Source organism: Pagrus pagrus (assembly GCF_965226575.1).
Source record: "Pagrus pagrus genome assembly, chromosome: 24".
NCBI classification, from domain to species: domain Eukaryota; kingdom Metazoa; phylum Chordata; class Actinopteri; order Spariformes; family Sparidae; genus Pagrus; species Pagrus pagrus.
In genome coordinates, this window is record NC_140206.1 from 8,757,382 (window position 1) to 8,777,208 (window position 19,827).

The 19,827-nt window shown below is 41.1% G+C and overlaps 2 protein-coding genes across 5 annotated transcripts in view; both read right to left on the bottom strand.

The window, feature by feature from the left end:
- Window positions 1–2,105: 2,105 nt before the first annotated feature.
- donson (DNA replication fork stabilization factor DONSON) lies at window positions 2,106–6,662 on the bottom strand. Of its 2 annotated transcripts, none has more exons than XM_084346781.1 (12): window positions 6,136–6,662; window positions 5,538–5,612; window positions 5,225–5,425; window positions 4,949–5,127; window positions 4,782–4,857; window positions 4,570–4,672; window positions 4,199–4,313; window positions 3,601–3,735; window positions 3,310–3,508; window positions 2,929–2,998; window positions 2,660–2,790; window positions 2,106–2,551 (listed from the first exon to the last, which is right to left on the bottom strand). In XM_084346781.1, the coding sequence occupies exons 1-12, from the start codon at window positions 6,571–6,573 to the stop codon at window positions 2,411–2,413; spliced, it is 1,863 nt and encodes a 620-aa protein (XP_084202907.1). In that variant the 5' UTR covers window positions 6,574–6,662; the 3' UTR covers window positions 2,106–2,410. The 2 variants fall into 2 exon arrangements, with proteins under 2 accessions (XP_084202907.1, XP_084202906.1); XM_084346780.1 differs by having other exon boundaries at window positions 2,106–2,575.
- A 3,220-nt stretch (window positions 6,663–9,882) lies between these two features.
- The window catches only part of runx1 (RUNX family transcription factor 1), a 50,833-nt gene continuing 40,888 nt past the window's right edge, over window positions 9,883–19,827 (bottom strand). For all 3 annotated transcript variants that reach the window (XM_084347071.1, XM_084347072.1, XM_084347073.1), the window contains 4 exons: window positions 19,258–19,362; window positions 17,749–17,952; window positions 11,614–11,760; window positions 9,883–11,486 (listed from right to left, as the gene is read on the bottom strand). In XM_084347071.1, coding sequence (XP_084203197.1) covers window positions 10,942–11,486; window positions 11,614–11,760; window positions 17,749–17,952; window positions 19,258–19,362 — 1,001 coding nt within the window. In that variant the 3' untranslated portion in view covers window positions 9,883–10,941. The remainder of the gene's footprint in view (window positions 11,487–11,613; window positions 11,761–17,748; window positions 17,953–19,257; window positions 19,363–19,827) is intronic.

A 19,827-nucleotide genomic window follows, 5' to 3' on the forward strand; every position in this document is an offset into this window, starting at 1 on the left:
AGTACTTGGATGGGAGACCGCCTGGGAATACCAGGTGCTGTAAGCATTTTACTTCTCTCCACACACAGCAGAGGGAGCTGCTGCTGCTGCTGCTGCTTCATTAGAGACAGCTTTCAAATGAACATTTATCCCATAATTGCTCTTTTTAAACAACCCCATATTAACTTATTCAGGTCTCAATTCTAAGACAAAACAAATCCATCAGAATTGAGAATCAATAATTTTCTTGTTTAATACTTTTCAATTAGATTTTTCTTGGTCATTCTTAAAATTAAACAATGTTTCCTTGTTGAAAATGATGGAACAGTTACAACCTTTATTCCAAAAACCTGAAAAAAAAAAAAGCGAATATTCACAACATTTAATGTGCAAAGATATAAAGTGTTTCAACCTGGTGACAGTAACTCTCTACAAACGTTTCCATCTTACAGCCATAAGGGATACAATTAGTTGGCTTTCCATTTTGAACAAAACATAACTCCTTTGCGTCATCTCAACATGACTGAGACTAGTAGACTTTACATCCCACGAGATTAAAACATGTCTGAGAGAAACATACATTTAATTGAAGTATTCATTAAATGCATATTTGTAAGATGAACAACCCACAATTTCCCTTTTTTCAGTGTAGGACACACCTGTTTTTATTGGATTTTACCGCTTTTATTTCCAATAGCTTCCATGTCACGTGACCCAGTGACAATAAGACCAATGGCAGACTGTGAAGAAGCACAACTCTGTCACCAAACAGAATCACACCTGCTGAATAGTGATTCAACAAGTAGATGCTGTTCGCCACACTGAAGGTATGGGCACAACATGAAACAGGGCCTCCATGACCTGACAAAAAACATAATAATTAGCTGATTAATACACATTCCAAACTTTGCTTATAAACAAACATTGTGCTCCTCAAAAACTGATGTTCAGTTTGCTACAACCACTTTTCTTCTCACCTGTGTTTCAGGTTCTTGTCACATGCACAACAATAACAGTGATCAAATAAAGAGGTATGTATTTATAAATTATGTATTAATGATTACTGATGTATTAATGAATGGAGAATAAAGCTCATAGTAAATACAACATCTGAGGGGTAAGCCTTTTCAAGATTGCTGAATTCAAATCTTTTGTAATGCCTCAAAATAGAGAAATAATAATATGAACCCCATTGACAATGCATTACAGGTGAACAGGGTAAAAAAGTCAATAGATATCGCCATGAAACTTCTGTAGATTACTGCTTACCCTGAGACAACAAAAAAATCGTATTGCAAGATATGTGAAATTTTGTTTTAGCATCCAAATTAGGTGTTACATAATTAATTATGCACTAATTTGCATCCAATATCAAAAATGACAAATATTGTTCATAAGGAACAAGCCAGGGAGATTTCATGTAGATATGTGATACTTTGATTTTCTATCCTATTCACCTAACACATTGCCTATGTTATTAGGCCTATAGGCCTATGTTATTGTGGTAATTAGGAGGCTTAAAACTCATTTTTTGAGCCTGGCATATAGCAGATTTAGATTCAGCAACCTTAAATACCCCCAAAAATGTTGAATAAGCCCATTTTCTGAAATCCTACCTCATCTATTGGTAGAAAGTGAAAACTTGCAGTAACATCTTATACAAATATGCAGCCAATAAGTATACAAATAATAAAAGCACTGGATGTCTTTCTGCTCACAATGTAAAGGGAATACCAGGTGCTGTAAGGTTTTCACTTCTCTGTACACACAGCAGAGGGAGCTGCTGCTACTTCAATAGAGACGGTTCTTAAAACGGATCAGTTTCAGCTTGATCGACTTATTCTCAAAAATGGTACTATTATATAAAGTACTATAAATATGTTGTATATTGTTGCCACTGTGGTCAAAAATATTCGGTCAGTGTTTCGATCGTGTGTAATCACTTAGCGATGTCAATATTGTGTCGATTCATTGTGCAGTCCTGCTCTAATGTGTGTCTTAAACTATCTTATAAACAATTTTATCAAAGAATATTCATAGAAAGTGACTAAAAAAAAAAAACAGTAATTCCACAAAGAACGTATTTATTTCCTCGGCATTCACCCCAATCGAATACAACCTCAATGTGATGGTGCAACAGAAGTTTCATTTAATAAAAGCTATTTCTCCAAAACGCAACAAATTACAAGTAATTAAAACACATTTTCAAACAAGATAGTAAACACTGCATTTATCTACATTAAAAACACATTTAGAAACAATACTCTTATTACCACGGCTTTAAAGAAGAGATTAAAATAGAGTGCAAGGCAACAGAATCTGCTTGTAAAGGCATCTTAAAACAAGAAGTTAAACCAGAACTCCTGAGTCTTTAAAATGATTTCAGTCTGTCAGGATCATCTTGTGTTAAATGAAACTGATTGATGACACGTCAGTTCCTCCAGGTGTAGCTGTAGTTGTTCATGTTGATGTGAGTCAGAGCAGTCTTGCCCAGGTTGGAGGGCTGCTGGAGCTGCTGGATGGAGGCAGGATGGAGACCACAACCGGACAGGTCCACCGAGCCATCAGTTACCTGAGAACACACACAGAAAGACAGCTGGAGTGAGCTATAGATAGATGGATAGATAGATAGATAGATAGATAGATAGATAGATAGATAGATAGATAATGACTTTCTTACCTGTTCCTCGGTGGTGTGTGTGTTCATGACGGCGGTGGGTGCGTGTGTGTAAAGAGTAGCGGAGAAGTTCCCTTTCTGAGCGGGTCGGAGGAGGGTTGTGACGGTGTGGAGGGAGGAGGGGAGGATGGGTCCTGAAGGAAGGAGGGACAAATAAATAATTACATCAACAACTTCCTCCAGTTATTTTATACATTAATGATAGAAGAGAACAGAATTGGTTCAGTGAGCTGATGAAATATGAAACATGAGGTGAGATGGTGCAGCTGTACCTGTGATCTCTAGACTGCTGATGTTCTGGTACGTAGACCCAACCTGACTCTTCACATTCACACTGCGGGCCTGAAAAACACACATACACACTCTCATGTACAGACATGTACACACACAGAAACGGTGTGTGTGTATACTGTGTGTGTGCAGTGCTGGAATGTAAATGAGTACATTTACTCAAGTATTGTACTTGTACTGTTTTACATGCTGTATCAGAGCCAAATATGTGGATAATTTACTTTTACTTTTGATACCTAAGTACATTTATTATGAGATACTTTTAGACTTTTACTGGAGTACTATTCGTATGGGTAACGTTTTTTTTTTTTTTACCAAAGTAATATTTGAACACAATATCTTTACTTTGTGTGCGTCTGTACCTTCAGCGTGTGCATCGTAGCTCCTCTGAAGGCGACAGGAGCCAGCAGTGTTGGAGGTAGACCGGCCTGAGAGCCGGCTGCAGCCACCAGACTCTTACAGTTGATGAGGAAGTTGATGAGGGTGAAGGTGTGTGATCCCTCCACACACACCACAGACTCCGGCTTGTGGTCCAGAGACACGGTGTGGCCCTCCTTACGACTGCACCGGTGGGTCAAGGAGCTTTAACTGGTCATTATTACATTAAACTGGACATAGATCTGACATGCAGCTGACAATATCAGAGAGGATACAGTTGAATGCTGATGCTGTCTGGCTTCTTGATTTTGTCCTGGACTCCCATCTCCTTCAGCCAGGAGAAGTCACCATCTTCATCCTCTCCTTCATCACCTGCCTGACAGTCCTCATCCTTCTTCAGCTCACAACACCTACAATCAAAATTATAAGCATAATAATAATAAATGTCAGTGCAACCAAAATCAGCCTTTTTATAGGTTAGGTTCGACCCATACATACATATATGCTGATATTGATAAGCTGATATGGGCAGATTTATCAGCCTCTGGTTACCCATAACCTTGAGACCAGTTATGAATTACTTTCTGTTTGTGTTTTACCCTCTGAAATGACCGGGAAATGCTACTATCAATGCGATACGCGCCTGTAAAGTCAGCTTTTAAGCACAATGGCTTAATTAATGGTCCGTTTTATTTAATGGTTATACTGCAGATTAGGAAGTCTTTGATTATTAAGTGTAATCAAAGTACAATGTGTGTCATGTGACATGGTGTTGATTTCCAGGCACAACAAACTCAACTCGCAAATTCTTACAATCACATGTATGGTTAAAGTGTACAGTGGAGACAGAGAATGAAGGGAAAACACACTTACTCCTGTGCCTTCTCCTTCTGCACCTCCTCCTCCTCTTCTCCCTGGTGCACTGACGGGTTCTGCTGCTCCCTGCTTTTCCTCCTCTCGTCCACTAGAGGGAGGCTGAACTCTATACCTGCGAAGGTACACAGGATGATTGAAGAGCTGCAATGCAATGGTCAAACTTCTGATGAACCAGATGTTTTTTTTTTAATGAATAAAGATCTGAGGTAGCTGGAGGAGGAATAAAAATCCTCATGTTCCTTGATGCCTACATTTTTGGGGATGTACGACATGACAAAATTGTGCAGGATTTGAAAAGATCTCACTTTGTTGACTCCTTGCTGTAAATATTATTGAAATGGACAGAAATTATCTCTGCTGACACTCACCTTCAGCCTTCATGGCCTCTCTTAGACCCCTGGTTGTCGGAGAGATTAATGCAGAGATGCTGCTGGCTCCCCCGAGACCTGCTGCCCTGAACAACACTGTAAACTGAAGGAATAGAATATATTAATAGATTCAGTCAAACCACATTGAACATGTCATTACACGATAATTAAATTCAATAAAAAACAGAAACCTACAAAATATATACACCTACCTGGTAAGAGCAGAGATAGAAGTAAGGACACAGTCTGGCCTTCAGTAGACTGTAGAGAGACGACAGACTGACCGACCTGAAGAAGACAGATGGAGACTTTATTGCAATTCAGGTGGATCAGAACATTTTCTCTGACTAAGTAAACAGATCCAGATCTCCAGCCTCACCATTCCCTCATGAGGCTCTGCTGTAGTGCTGTATCTTGTGCCCACGGGCTACTCTTCCCAGTAAAGCTCCTCTCAGCGTTGATCCTGGGGAACAGAGTGATCCAGGGCAGGGACGGGTGCTGCCAGTATGCAAGACTCTGCTGGAAGGCACAACGAAGCTCCGAGCAGGACTTGGGATCCTGCAGGAAAACATTCAAGTGAGTGTCTTTTGTAGAAATTTCTCTAAACATGACACCCGCTGTAATGTCACATCTAATAACAACACTTAAACTGTACCTGTAGACTGTGTGGGAGGGTGCTAAACTGAGCTCTGCAGTGCTGGCTGAGCCCCAGAGCTTCCTCCTGGGCTTTGGGGTGCTCTGCCCACGACAGGGAGAGCGGGGAGGTGAAGAGGAGGCGAGTCTTCAGGCTCCAGTCTGCCGGGTACTCTGTGCAGACGGGAGGAGCTATGGAGGCCGGCGCAATGGCCTGGGGACTCTGGGAAGAGAGACGAGAGGGGGTAATTTTAACTTTTGAACAATTGAGAGGAAACAAACATTTTGTGTGGATATGACAAACCAAAGTGCAAAAAGTAATGAAGGAATCCAACCTTCAGCAATGGACTTTTAACATCTCCCTCCTCTTCTTCAAACAGAGAGTCGTCTTCGGAGAAAGTGAGACATTTCTGCAACAGGGGAAGTGAATATGGAAAATATGAAACTTTATGTCACAAAACAAAATTCACTTTATTATTTTTTCATACATAACTAGGAGTCAACCACAGGAATGTGGGACCATTCTCTGGTCCTCATGTAATTTACTTTATGTATCTTTCAGCATATTAAGCAAAAATAAAGGCATCAATGACAGCCTTAAAAGAAGAGAGGCATTTCCAAACAAATCTCCTATCAGAAATATAGAAATTTAGTAAACTCCTACTCTTTAAATCAACAAAAACTAACAGTTGTAACTTAATGTTGTCATAAGAGCTTTAGACAGTTGTTGGGTTGAATTCAGCTCACATATAACACATAAACATGTAATAGTTTGAATAAAATAAATGTTTTTATGACTAGTTCATTGAACAGGGGTACTGACATGCCTTGTTGGGTGGTTTTAAAAATTAGATTTTTTTTAAAGGGGGTTCTGCATTGCGTCTGTACTCGTGTAGCCAAAACACACTTGAATGTGAAGGCATAGTAACTAACCTTGCTGGACATATGTTGGTGTTCCTGCTTTTCTACTTCGTTCAGCCTCGCACTGAAAGGTAAACCTGTCTTTGTTGACATGTCGTCTCCCTCCTTTTCCGTCGATCTGTTCATCTTGAAACTGTCCGCAGCTTCAGCATTTCCTTCGTCGTTATAAATGAGTAATTTCTTTTTAGGGCTGAAAGTGTTCTCAATATTTGCGAACGGGTTCCGGCGTTTTATTCCACCTCCGGAGCGATTCTGGCTGTTGAAAAGCGGTCCAGGAGAGAAGGGCCGCACGCTGGCCGGAGATGAGTCGCTTTGTCCCGGACTGGCAGTGGAGCCCTGGCCGCTCGGGCTGGAGAAGACACCGGCTTCGCTTCGGGCTCTTTTCCTCCTCATTCGCATGATTTCAGCCGGTCGCTTGAAGCTGGGCGAATAGCCTGCCTGTTGAGACATACTGAAGATGGATATTTTATCAAAAGTAGCCAAAAATTGAACGACAAACGTTAAAAACACTGAGTACGCTGCTGTTTCGCTGTTGCGCCTTCCGCACTTTACAAATTTGGCGCGTAGCGTGCTGACGTAAAGAGGTCCGCTCGTGTTGCGTTTCAAGCCTGGGAAAATTGAGTGACCGTTCTCAAACTTGTGTAATTAGAAGGGAAATCTATCTCTGAATGTGCAGTTTTCACCATGCTTCATGTCACGTGATCACAACTCTTCATGTCAAGCAATCACATATTTCTTGAATTTGGAAAATTAACGTCATTTCTGGTTTACTATGATACATTAACCGTAACCATACAAATGTTCGTGGCTTTTTACAACTGACATTAAACATATCACGTACCTATTGGTAAAACTTATCATGCCAAGCTTACCCTGATTAAGATCTGTATTATTTAATCATTTACAATAAATTGATTTATTGATATTTAGGAAATCAATACAAACAAAACAATAGTCAAAAAGCAATACATTTTGAAAGTGATTAAATATTTCCAGATCTTAGTTTATGCCCTTTTTATCTAATATGTGGTCTGTAGCTAACTTCACTTGTTTTAACATATTAGTCAGATTTTTTTATTTTCATTTTTTATATTACAAAATACACCTAATTTTGTCTTCATTACACCTGCTGTGCTCAGTAATGAAGCAGCTAAGTAATGATTTACATTAATCAATTGTATAACAGAACATTCCTTGTTTAATCATTATTTCAGGGGATTGTATTATTTTTTGTACTTATAACAAGTTTGTGATACAGTGTCAGTATCCAAACTTAATTGACACCCTGATTCTACACAACTGCACACACACAGCCTTTGGATTTGTAGTACATCTCAAATAGATAAATAAATAAATCTGTTGTCTCTCATGGATTTTCCCCTGCCATCACCACCTCTGTCCCTCTGTCACAGTGATTAATAGGACATTATGTAAATTTTGACTCCTTGTTAATTTCTCCCTAGTTTGTCATTACTGGGGGTCATCAATCACATCTGAAGCTCAGCCAGGCGGCAAATGATGGCTGCTGGTAGGAAATCAATTCTGGTATCTGTTGGTAGGCTCAAAGACAGAAAACTGGAGTCTTAAGCATCAAAAATTGTGATTTTGCAGGGCTGCTGAAATAATGTCCTCGACCCACAAATGGACACGCATTAAACCCCAGAAGCCCATTTGGGAAGATGCGTTATTTGTTGGTTTTCTTTAACTGTTGCTGACCATATTTTACTATGGACCCACTGGAGACACATGAAGAGTTCAGCCCTAAAGAAAAACTGAACTCTTCTCTCAGGTTCATCCTTAACATTGGGGTGTCATAGTGCGATTAGACCACTAGATGTCGCTGTTCACCAAAGATAAATTACCTGTTAAAGCCAACTGTGTACCGCAGGATGATCTCTCTCAATCTTTTCAAACTATTCTCTCATGTCCAACTTGAATTTCATAAGAGTCTCTGAAACAAAATGAGAAATTTCCACATGTATTGTTCATTTTAAAGGTTTTCTTGAGAGTTGGATTACCTATAAAACGTATGATGTACGAGGGTAGAGAGGAAACAATTACTGGAAGTGCATGTTTCAAGCTAACACACTCCAGTATGACTTGGAAAATGGTCAGCAGTAACAAGCAGTGCATGTTATTTATGTTGAATGAGGAAAAAATGCAAAATGCTGCTGAAGTCCGTATGTTCTGTATTATATAAATGTACAATTCAACATGCATTTCCATCACTTGTGGCATTAGCATGAAACAAATGTAGGACGTAATCGGTGCTGTTCATCCCCTGTGCGAAATGAGGCCACAATGAGCCTCCTCCATTGTTCCCTATTCTTGTAAACAAATTGATCCTTATTGAACCTCAGCTCGACCTCTGGGATGTGATCTGCCTCCATTCAAATCAGCCATAACAGCCATCTCTGCCTTATTTGAGTGAGAAACCTAAAGCGCTCTCTAAAAGGTGGTTTTGTTGCCAATGCGTCAAATGATTTTGTGGGATTGTGGAACAGTATCTGGGGATGAGGGGTCTGAGTATGTTTGATATGAACTAGCTCATGGTTAGTCTCTTTTCAGCAACATTCATGGTGGAAAGTGGCATAAAATACTTGTGAAAACATGTCGGATGCAGAGCCCCCAATTCTGATATCAGAAAATGTGATAGAAAGGGGTTTCAGATGTTTCCGTTGAGGCATACTGAACCCTTAACTTTCTCATACCAACAACATTCACACACACACTTCTCGCAGTGATTGGCGAGCAGTGGGTGTGAATGTTGCGTACTGTTATTCATATTTGTACGAGAATAGTTAATCATGTAATAGTTTGTTTTGAGCACACTGACGCCTTCGCCTGGACTTCCTCATGTTGCACAGTAGAGAAAATACTCCCTGGGCCTTTCCCAGTCATGCCTGGATGTGCTGACAAGGCTGCCTGAACAGATGAAGTTAGTACTCACCTGAGTTTCGGTGCTGAGCATTAGGCTTCAGTACCCACAGATGATTTCGATGTCTATTAAGGTATGTTCATGTCAGTTATTTGATGAGTTTTAGATCACTGTGAAATCTCTCTCCCAACCTTTGCCTGCAGTAGTTCAGCTTTTTATAATGTGTACTCACTGTCTGGCTGCAATCACTTCACCTTTATTTAGCAACCTGTGTGTCTGTGTGTGTGTGTGTGTGTGTGTGTGTGTGTGTGTAAACTGGCAGAGAAGGCAAGCTAGGGCTTGTCTGTTTGCCTGTAGAAATTCCTTCATGTTCAGGAATAGCAATGGATGAAATGTCGACGTGTGTGTGGTTTGGCATAGATACAGGTGTCAGCATGCAGCACAGATTTTTAAATTAAGAGAACTGAAAGAACTCAAACGTTGTTCTGTTTTTTTTAAAAGCCTTGTGATTTAAAACATGGCAATATATTTACCTTTACCTTTTTACCTTTACCCTACCTTTTTAACTCCTAATTTAGACTTTTTCTATCCCACAATTTTGACTTTATGTCTCATAGTTATGACTTTTAATGTCATAATTCTGACTTTCTTTCTTGTAATTATGATATTTAATCTCATAGTCATTACTTTTTATCCCATAATCTTACTTTATATCTCATAATTATGACTTCTTAAATATTTTTTTCATGAAGCTTGTTTTTCATTTAATTTTTTTTCTTTCTTTAGCGGAAATGGGCTTCGAGACGAATCAGACAACAGGACAAGAGTTGTATTTTCTTCACAAAGAATATTTATATAAATCAAAACCAAATGTGCACAATCAACAATGTCAAAATAAATCTGCTCTGTGTGTGTGTGTGTGTGTGTGTGTGTGTGTGTGAGAGAGAGAGAGGGGGGGTGACGAAATCATGATCAAATGCAGGTGTCATTTACAGTCATGGTTATATACAGTACAAATTGACAGTGGATCATGTGTAAATGTGACACATACACACCCACACACACATGAAATGCAACCAAAAATGGTATTGTATGAATAAATTAAAGTATATAAGAAAACTCCATGCTGTCAGACATGTTTGGAAATCAGATTAAAGCATCTGGGAGTGAAGCTGCTGAAGGAAGATAATCTTTCAGCAATCAAAACCAAATGTGTCCAATTTTGTCTCAGGAGCCATTAAAAGGTTTGTTTCTTTATCTTCTTCGAGAGATGATGGGCTCTAAACATGTCGACCAAGAAGAAAAAGAGACGATCTGTAACCATGGAGGAGTGAAACAATGATAGATGAAGGTAAAAACAAACAGGCCGTCCACAATATTTGGCATGAGCAAATCTTTTCACAACACCAACAACATTTATGAGGAAGAAGTCTTGTTATTTTACAAAGGAAGCTGATTTCAGATCAGTCCAGTGCTGCTGCATGCACTCTGTCAGTGTAAAACCAAAATGTTAGCCCGCTTCTCTTGGCTCGTCCTTCGCTCTTCTCTGGAGTCCTTTTTCTGTGTCCTGAGAGTGAGACTGGGAGGTCCACTCTCTGCTGTCTGTTGGCTAATGCACCTGTCAGTCATTCTTGTTTTTCATTGGCCAACATTGTTTGTCAGTAGATGGTTTTAAAGTGGGTGCGCTCATCCGGCTCCTGGTCGAGTGATGGACGAATAAAACTGGGTTGAGTTTTCCCAACAAAGAAGTTTCATTGTTGGTTTCGGTCTTTTCATGAGACTCGTGAGAAAAATAGAATAATGCCAAACTGTTCCTTGTCATTTAACTGGGATTATATTATCCTATTTTGGATTGTCCGCCATCACGTGACCAGGCTGTTGCCGTAAATGAACGTACCCACTGCGTGCCGGTCAAAGTGTCCTCCACCACCTCGGCCGGCTCAGTAAGGTCTCCACACAGCTTCAGCAGCTGCCATGTTTGTCGGGGAGCTACTGTGGCTGGACTCCACCTCTTCACCCACTCCTTCATTCTGATTGGGCAGAGATGGGTGCAGGAGGGAGGAGCCTGTGGAGGCGTTGGTGCACGGCGGCAGGATCCTCGGCGGGGAGCGCGAGTCGCTGCTGCCTCCTCCTGCCATCATGGAGAACTGGTACGAGCCGGCAGCGGTGGAGTAGTACAGGTGGTACGGCGAGGAGGTGGACTGGAAGGGCCCGTTCTGGGCCTGGTGGGGGGTGTTCGCTGGATAGGGAGGAGGCAGGTAGGTGTGGTACCTCCCAGCAGGAGTGGTTGCCATGGCGGTTGCCATGGTAATTCCAAGGGCACCATTGGAGACAGGGTTGTGAGAGGGAGTGTAGGTGAAGGCGGCTGCTGTAGGAGGGTAGTGGACCCGAGGGTCTGAGAAGCGTGATTCAGGCAAGGAGGGGAGGGAGGTAAAAGGTCGTTCTAAGGTCATCCTGGGGTCGCCGAAGGCCGTGAGGTCAGGACCTAAGAGAGGGCAAAGGGCAAAGGTTACAGCATACTTATTTCACCGTCAGGATTCTAGGCATACACACTCTTGTGTGTGTGTGTGTGTGTGTGTGTGTGTGTGTGTGTGTGTGTGTGTGTGTGTTACCTGTAAGTCGTGAAGACAAGTCACTGAGCGAGGATCGACCAGGAGAGAGGGGATTGGCTGTGTGGACAGTGGGTGTGGTGATCTGGCCAAGGTAGGGGTATGATTGGTCGTAAGACCAAGATGGAGACGACTGCATCTGTCTGGAATCTGAGAGAGAAAGATAAAGTTTGTTATTTTCTTTGAACTTCAAGTCTACATTTCTATTTTTCATGTTATTTTTATTCAGTTACATTCCATCAGTGAAAACAGCGAACAGACAACTCAACAAACAAGTGCTTTGTGTAACTGAGATGATTACAAAACACTTTTTTCACCACATTATTACCATTTATCAGTGTTTACCTGGAAAAGTAACTCAGTAAATTTACTCGTACTGTATAGGTACAAATTACAGTACTTAAGAACAGTACTTGAGTAAATGTACTGAGTTACATTCCATCAGTGGAGGCTTTTGACAATATCCCATGACTTTGCTCAGCAAAAAGCCACAAGTGAACTTTAAGTTTAGAATATTTCATCAGTTTTGTTTTGGCCCAGAAAACATCTCGTCTTTAACTTTACATACGTGCATTAACAACATATTGAAAACAATAAGCATGTGCAGAAGTCCCATTAGAAAAAAGGCTGATTTAAGCTGATTTAAATGAACTTGAGACAGAAGAGTTTGATAGTGAGAGAACAGAAGAAAGAGAGATGGAGGAGAGGAAGCAATTAACTTAGTGTGGGGGTGGACGGATGAAGGGGAGGGCTGTGTGTGTTTATGTGTGTGTGTGTGTGTGTGTGTGTGTGTGTGTGTGTGTGTGAGCTCTTTCATTCAATCCAGTCTTTTTCCCCACAGTCTAATAAATGGCACTGATCACCCACAGACTTGCAGACAAGAGTGTGTACATGCATGTGTGTGTTTCGCGCATGTGTGTGTGCAGACAGACGAGGAGGCAAACTGTACACAGCAGCCAAGACGTCAATGAAGGCTTTTCAAGTCTCGCCAAGAGCTCTCCCATGCATTGATGTGTGTGTGTATGTGTGTGTGCGCTGTATCTGGGTGGTGGTGAAGCCCAGGCCCCGTGCCAAGCCCCCTCCTTTCCTGGCTTCTCTCCCCTGGCAGAGTGCACTAATGTGGGGCAGGAGTCACAGACGGCCTGCTGCTTGGAAACAGAACTAGAACACATAGAACTGCATCTCTGTGGTGTTTTATGGTCGGCTAATGAATGTCAGAAATAATGTGACGCCAATTATGTGTATTATACGTAATCCAAATATTCAAATGTAGAAAAACAGAAGGTTTGTGGAGGATGTTGTGCTTGAATTTTCCAGATGCATTGAAGGATTTAGTGTTTCTTTATGAGTTGAGAACATTCTCCATTCTTCTAAGAGTAAAAGTATTGGATTATCTTATAACAATGCATGGTCACAGAAAAAATTAACAGGGCTCATGAAAAGCTGAAGACAACTATACGGAGGTAGAAGGTCAGGCTGTGTCGTACCACGTGTGTGGCACCCGTTGCTCTGTATTTGTTACACAGTAAGGGGTTCATTTAGGGTCAACAAGAGGCTTGAAGCCTTTTTCTTTAATTGCAGGAGGCACAAACAACCTAAAATGACCGAAACCATCCTTTGGAACAATTTATTTGACGTCTACTTTGAGTTTTTAGTCCCATGTCCCATCTGCTAACATGGAGGGGTTGTGATGTATGGCGATTAAGAGGTTTTGGCTTCATTTTTGGGGAGCTGTCATGTCGTCCTATATGTCAATGGGTGTGTATCAGCTGGGAAAATGTCTTTGCAAAGGATCCATGTTTAAGACAGGGCTGTAACTCAGGATGAAATGAAAAATGCCTTTTAGACCCTTTTAGATCACATTGTGCAGGTAATGCAGGTAATTAATAAATATGCCAAAAAAAGCTAAAGAAAAACATTTTGTTGTATTCTTACATCAAAAATCCGATCGTGTTTTCTTCTTGTTCAACCATTTTCAACCATTAATATCACGATATCCACCCATCAATCAAACTTATTGATGGGTACGGAAGCTAGACACTCTCACTTTGCCTCATATATAAACCAGCCAATCCTGGCTCAACAGACACTAATACAAGCTGGAAGTTGCCAACCCATCCTCACCAGAAAAATAGCTGTATATTTGCATTCATTGTTAGGCGGTGACCTAGTGACCATAATAATTATAAGGGGAGCAAAGGAGGAAGTCAGGTGACGTAGTGTAAGAGAGACTAAGTCAAGGAGGCAGGCTGTGGTTGGCTAAAAGGAAAAGACTTGCACCATGTGAAAACAAAAGTCATGATGAATTATCTCGACTTACGTAACGGACTCAAATTTCGCCATGTACATTACGTCACTTTTGCATAAATACCATACTTATTTGTTGTTGTGCACAGGGTCTTATGTTTTGCTCTGGGAGAAACAACACAAAGTGAGAACATGATTTTAAAAATATATAAAATTGACAGAATATTAAAAGGATTTTGGTCTATATGCACTTATAAGTTGAAAATATTTATGCAATGCTTATTTAAGTTCTCATAATACGAATATAACATACTTTATTCATGTTTTACTTAACTTTTTCTAATGTTATTGAATATTGTGCATCTTAACATCTTCTTGCTGTATCCGTTGGTTGCAGCAAAGCCCACATTATCCTCGATTTCATCTGTACTTTTATCATGTGTCACCGCTCTGTGTATTTTACATCTGTTATGAGCTGTAAGTGGTTTGGCAGCAGAGGGAACATGGACTTTTACTGCACTGCCACACATGTGCAGAACGAAGCACCGGAGCACACGTGAACGCATTACATTACATTATTGTACAGTATTTATTACTCACAGTTAGGACATTTTGAGAAGTGAAATGAGGGAAGACGATTGTTAAAAGAGAAATGAAAGCAGAGCGGGAGGGGGTGATGGTGGGGGAGAGAAGAGGAAAGAAAGGGGAAGAGAAAGAAAAAGAGAGTGGCTTAATAACGGTTTCCTATTGCTATTTTCATTTTTAGAGGGATCAGAAAAATAGAGAAAGCAGGAAACAGGGAGAAACCTCTGTTTCTACAGTGTGGTGGGGTTTTTCTCAGTCTCTCACCACTCCTCCACATTCTTTATTTGTTTTTACATCTCTGCTCTTTACCAGTCTAAAGAAAAGATAATTTTCTGTTGCAAAACATGTTTGTGAGACCTACAAATACAGCAAATATAGGAGCCTCATTTAAACACAAAGAGACAGATAATCAAGAGCTTGCGTGATACCCAATGGAGGTTCACTCTGGAGGAGAGAGTCAGACCTTCTGGAGGAATAAACACCAGGACTCTGCTCTGATGCGGAGTGGTTTACCGATGGGAGGAGAGCTAAGAGATTACTTTTTAACTTTTGGGATAAAAGTGGATTTATCCAGACTCTTCAGTCCTGTTCATCTACCTGACTGCAGCAGTGATCCACAGAGCTGAGCTCAATGTCAGGTTTATGTACTGTAATGCTAATTGACGGCAATCTCTCTCGGAGTTAAAGCAGCAGGCGGCCTAATGAAACGCACTGTTACCTTGAATAAACTTGTGGATTTCTCTGGGTTTGAATATTGTTGGAAATAATTGGGATAATTTAAGTACACAACTCAACAAAAGTAGTTGTTTTAAGACATTTTACTTCAGTTAATTCTTACATATTATATATTTAAAGTGATAATCTCTAAGAAGTAAATGCCCAGTCATGGCCAGCTGATGAAAGTATTGCAATATTTATATATTAACTTCATTACATACTGGGTGTCTATAGCAATATTCCTGGAAAAAAATGCTCTATTAAGTTACTGCTAATTCAAACTGAACATTTCCTACAGCTGCAGCTTCACATTAAAAGCATTTAACTGATGAAACATGAGTATGAAGTAGTCAACAGAAACACATTGTGTGGTCAGGGAGCTTAACACAAAAAAATGCATTCACAAAAAAGGGTCATTTGTTGACCAACTTCTCAGTAAAGTAACCAGCTCTTTTCACTGTGCCCTGCTGTTTGCAGACTCCTGCCATGTGCAACATAAAATAAGGTCACAATGAATCATGGGGAAAGGCCAATTATTGCCTGACTTCTTTATTAAAATGAAAACAATTTGCTTTTCTTGTAGTATTGGAGTGCCTTTGCTATTACCACCAATAATTACAGGTGTCGCCAAATCAACCAGGACTGAAATCTTTGAGATATCCACTTTAAAGTAAATCAGAAATCTTATGTACAGTAAGCTTTACCTCAAATTCTGACAGTTACACATTTGCTTTAAATTTTTTTCTCCCACAGTAGCACTTCCTGCCAGCTGACTCTCATTTCCTCCTTAAGGCACAACTTGCTTCCTCCCCTACAGGCACACACACACACACATGCAAATGCACACACAAGAAACAAGTGCGTAAACACACACACGCACGCGCGCGCACAGCGTCACTACCACAGAAGTCGGAAGAGGAACAGATACCGTCTTTTTGGTGCCACATGGGGTATCCACGGCAACCGCAACACACACTTGCACAGGTACACACACACACACATGCAATACACACACACACAGACCACAATGGATCTCACCAAAACCACAAGGAGGAACAATGAGGTTTGATACAAGCGTGCGCGCGCACACACACACACACACACACACACACACACACAGCATGTTGTTTTTGTCTGTTTTTAGATGCTGTAAATGATTTTACATTAAATATTAATCTGCACATTAGCACTATAAATGTAAACTGACAAATCTTCCTTCTCCTCAGTAAATCAAAAAGGGGAACCTCTTTCACACATACGGTTAGAGTAAGGCTTCATTTTTCCTCTGTGCAGAGAGGCACTTGAACTAACCACCAGAGCATCAGAGCCAGTCCCCCAGGAACAGTGCTGGGCTTCATGCTAAGCTAAGCTAACTCCTGGCTATAGCCTCTTATTTAACAAAAGAAATGAGAGTGGTATCTTCTCATCGCTCTCTATAAGAAAGTGTTCTGAATCATGAACTGGTCATGCACAGTGACTAGTAAAGTAAAGTCCTTAAATATCCTTGTGAGACAGTGTTTTTCCCACGGAAACGATGGTCAACTGTCTCGCCAACTCCACCTCGTTACACACAGTTTCTGAGTAATCCCTGACCATTAAGTCAGATTCTGAAGGGAGAGAAAGAGGGAATTTCTTCAAGTTTGTCATTAGAGGAGAAAATGACGCCGGTGTAGTTTTATCTCCAAGATATAAGGCACAGAAATAAACTTTGGGGAAATAATTTTCTCTTTTCTGAAAACAATTACTGTTCAGGTTTCCACCCAGCATGAATCCTGCATGACTCAAACAAATCATCGTTCTGGTGGCCTCTCTGGTGTAATGTACTGTGCTTCACAATCCAACCACATGAGTTGATTATGTCCTGTTTTATGCAGCTGACTACAACTTGGATTAAAGGAAATTTTCTTCCAACCTAAACGTCATTAAAATGAGGATTCTCATCATATAAACCAATAGACAGTCTACATTACTACATTTAAACCTCAGAAACCATAGCAAGCCACTGCAGTGTAACTATACAGTTGGACAGTGTTAGCCACAGGAACTCTGGTCTTATGTAAAGTCACGTCTGACTAACCTGTGAGTTTCCTGTTTTCTTAAAAATGTATCATCGTTTCTAAAAAATTACCTCATTGGGTTATGTTTGAGCTTATCGAGAAATCAGAGCAGCATAGTTTGTCAATACGAAAGCGACAACTGTAGATCAGGTGGTAAAGCCGGCCTGTCATTAATTGTCAGGTTGGTTGATTCATGGTTCCTCCTGCCCATATTTGCACTGGTGGGATGCGCCAGGAAAAATGAAGCGTCTTTGATTTTACATGGCTTGCAGTGATAAGACACCTTTCTTGATGAGGGTAAATCAGGTTTTTTTGGTTGCTTTGCACCCATCTGATGGCACTTTTCCCCAGCTAGTAAGTCGAAAGTTGTCTCAGTTGTGGGAGACAGATAACAGCATATGTATCCTTTACATTTAAATCAGGAAAATGTGACAGACTTTAGCACCTAGAAGTCCCATTTAAAGGTCCCATTTAATTTTTTATGTTCATAGTTTTATTTTGGGTTCATTTCGCTTCTTTTCTGTGCTCTTACCAGCAGTTATCTGAGCGTGCGAAGGGCTGGAGAAGGTCGCAGAGTTGATCCCTGCAGATTGGCGGGCGTTGATGGAGGCTTGATGGGGATGGTGGTGGGGAGGCGTCACCCTCATCGAGCTCCGTCTCAGATGCTCCAGCTCCGTCAGCCTCTCGGAGAAAGCCAGAGTGCCGGGTTTGACCTCGTCCATCTTCTGGCGATGACCTGGGAGACAGAAGTGACATTACTTTTCCAGCCAGAGATCTCTAGAGGCGATTTGTAGGCAGCAGATTACTTCATGCTTGAAATCTGATTACATAAACCAGGGATTACAGTAACAGTTACAGCCCAACACGGGCTATAACAATGTTCCGACTTTGTTAACACACTCTGTCTGATATTGCGTTCGGGAATCTGACGATGGGCGCCGCATAGGGGTCTGGCTGTCTCTTTGTGAGTGTGTGTGTGAGTGTGTGTGTGTGTGTGTGTGTGTGGTGGTCTGTCACGCTGTCTGTGGTGTTGGCTGCACTTCAAAGCACTGAGACTGAGCTCCAGTTACAGGCACTTCCTCCCAATGGGGGAAGTGTGCATGTGTGTGTATTTATACTGTGTATGTGTGTATGTGTGTGTGTGGGCGAGTTAGAGACGAGTGATGGTTATTCACAGCTGAGCGGAGCTGGCAGGAGTCTTCCTCTCTTTCTGTCACCTCGCTTCTGACTCCTCTGACCAGTGTCGCTCACTTCAGTTCCATTTAAAATGGATGATAAATATTCATGTGACATATTTTAGAGTTTATGAACAAACACAATCTGTCTTGTCGTGAGAAATCCCAGTGTTTCATCACACTGAGTGGGAGAGGAACTCAGTGTTGCATCAGGTTCCTTATTGACTCATCTGAGAGTTTGTCTGTAGGGATTAGAGGCATGTCTCCACTGAGTATCTAGTTGGTTTGTTGACTTCAGTTAAACAATGTGATGAGTATCTTTTTCAATTTTAAGTGATCACATAAAAACATTACATCCGGACGATACAATTCTGTTAGCACATGAGAAGAATGCAATGTGCCTATGCAAAAGTGCATATTAAAGGTGCAATATGTGAGAATTTTATTTGAAAAAATTAAAAAAGTATTATCAAAGAGAAATGATCAAGAGAATCACAATAAAAACTGTTTTGATATTATGACATCTGTGTACTGTGTTGCAGAGATATCTACTGAAGTTAGCATGCTAACCAGTTAGCTTCATCCCATCCCAGTCAAAAGCTCCTGTGCTAATGGTGTAAAACACCAACACTACCGTGGTGCCAAGCTCCCAGTTCGAACCGCTAGCTGCACAGCTAACTGAGCTAACTAACAAAGGGCCGCTACAGTTAACAGCTACAGTTAGCAGCAGGTAGCAGTTGCTCTGGTGATGTGCTGCCCCCCTATTTGTTCTCACGTACTGCACCTTTAAAATCAAATATAATCTCCACGTGTTAATATCTGCTGAGGAGGACAAATGTCAACATTTGTGTGTCAGTGTCACTCACGTCGTGGCTCTCTGGGACCGTCCACTGTGATTTTAATGGCTCTCTGGTATGTGGCCACCTGAGGAGGGTTGGTGAACACTGTGATGGTGAGAGTGAAGCTCTTTCCTAGGTGAGAAAAGTAAAGGAGGAAAAGGGGAGAGGAATGGAAAACAGGGAGGGGAAAAACATTCTCATCAGTATTAGGATCTTTTTCAAGTTATACTCTCCTCTCTCATCAAGTTCTTTCCTCCCTCCCTCCTGTTCTCCCCAAATATCCTCTCGGCCTGCTTAATGCATTAAGTAAAGTAAGTCATGGACCCCCAGACAGGAATAAACCAGATGCCACACACACACATGCACACTCACACTCACATGCACACACAAAACCCCTGACAAGATGAATAAAGAGAAAGGCCATGGTATGCTAATCCATCACGTACTGACGCGATGATGAGTGAGGGTCAACCATGTGTGTGTATATGCGTTTCATTATGTCACTGCTGCTACGTGTTTATGTCACAGATCAAATTCTATGACGACTTTTATGAATGTGTGGTCCGGACCACTAGCTGCGCAGCTTACTGAGCTAAG

Coding starts and splice junctions, on each gene's coding strand:
- donson (XM_084346780.1), bottom strand. CDS start 6,573: ATGTCTCAACAGGCAGGCTATTCGCCCAGCTTCAAGCGACCGGCTGAA. Junction 5,128..5,224: donor CCCTCCCACACAGTCTACAG/GTACAGTTTAAG, acceptor GTTTTCCTGCAG/GATCCCAAGTCCTGCTCGGA. Junction 4,858..4,948: donor CAGAGCCTCATGAGGGAATG/GTGAGGCTGGAG, acceptor TGTCTTCTTCAG/GTCGGTCAGTCTGTCGTCTC.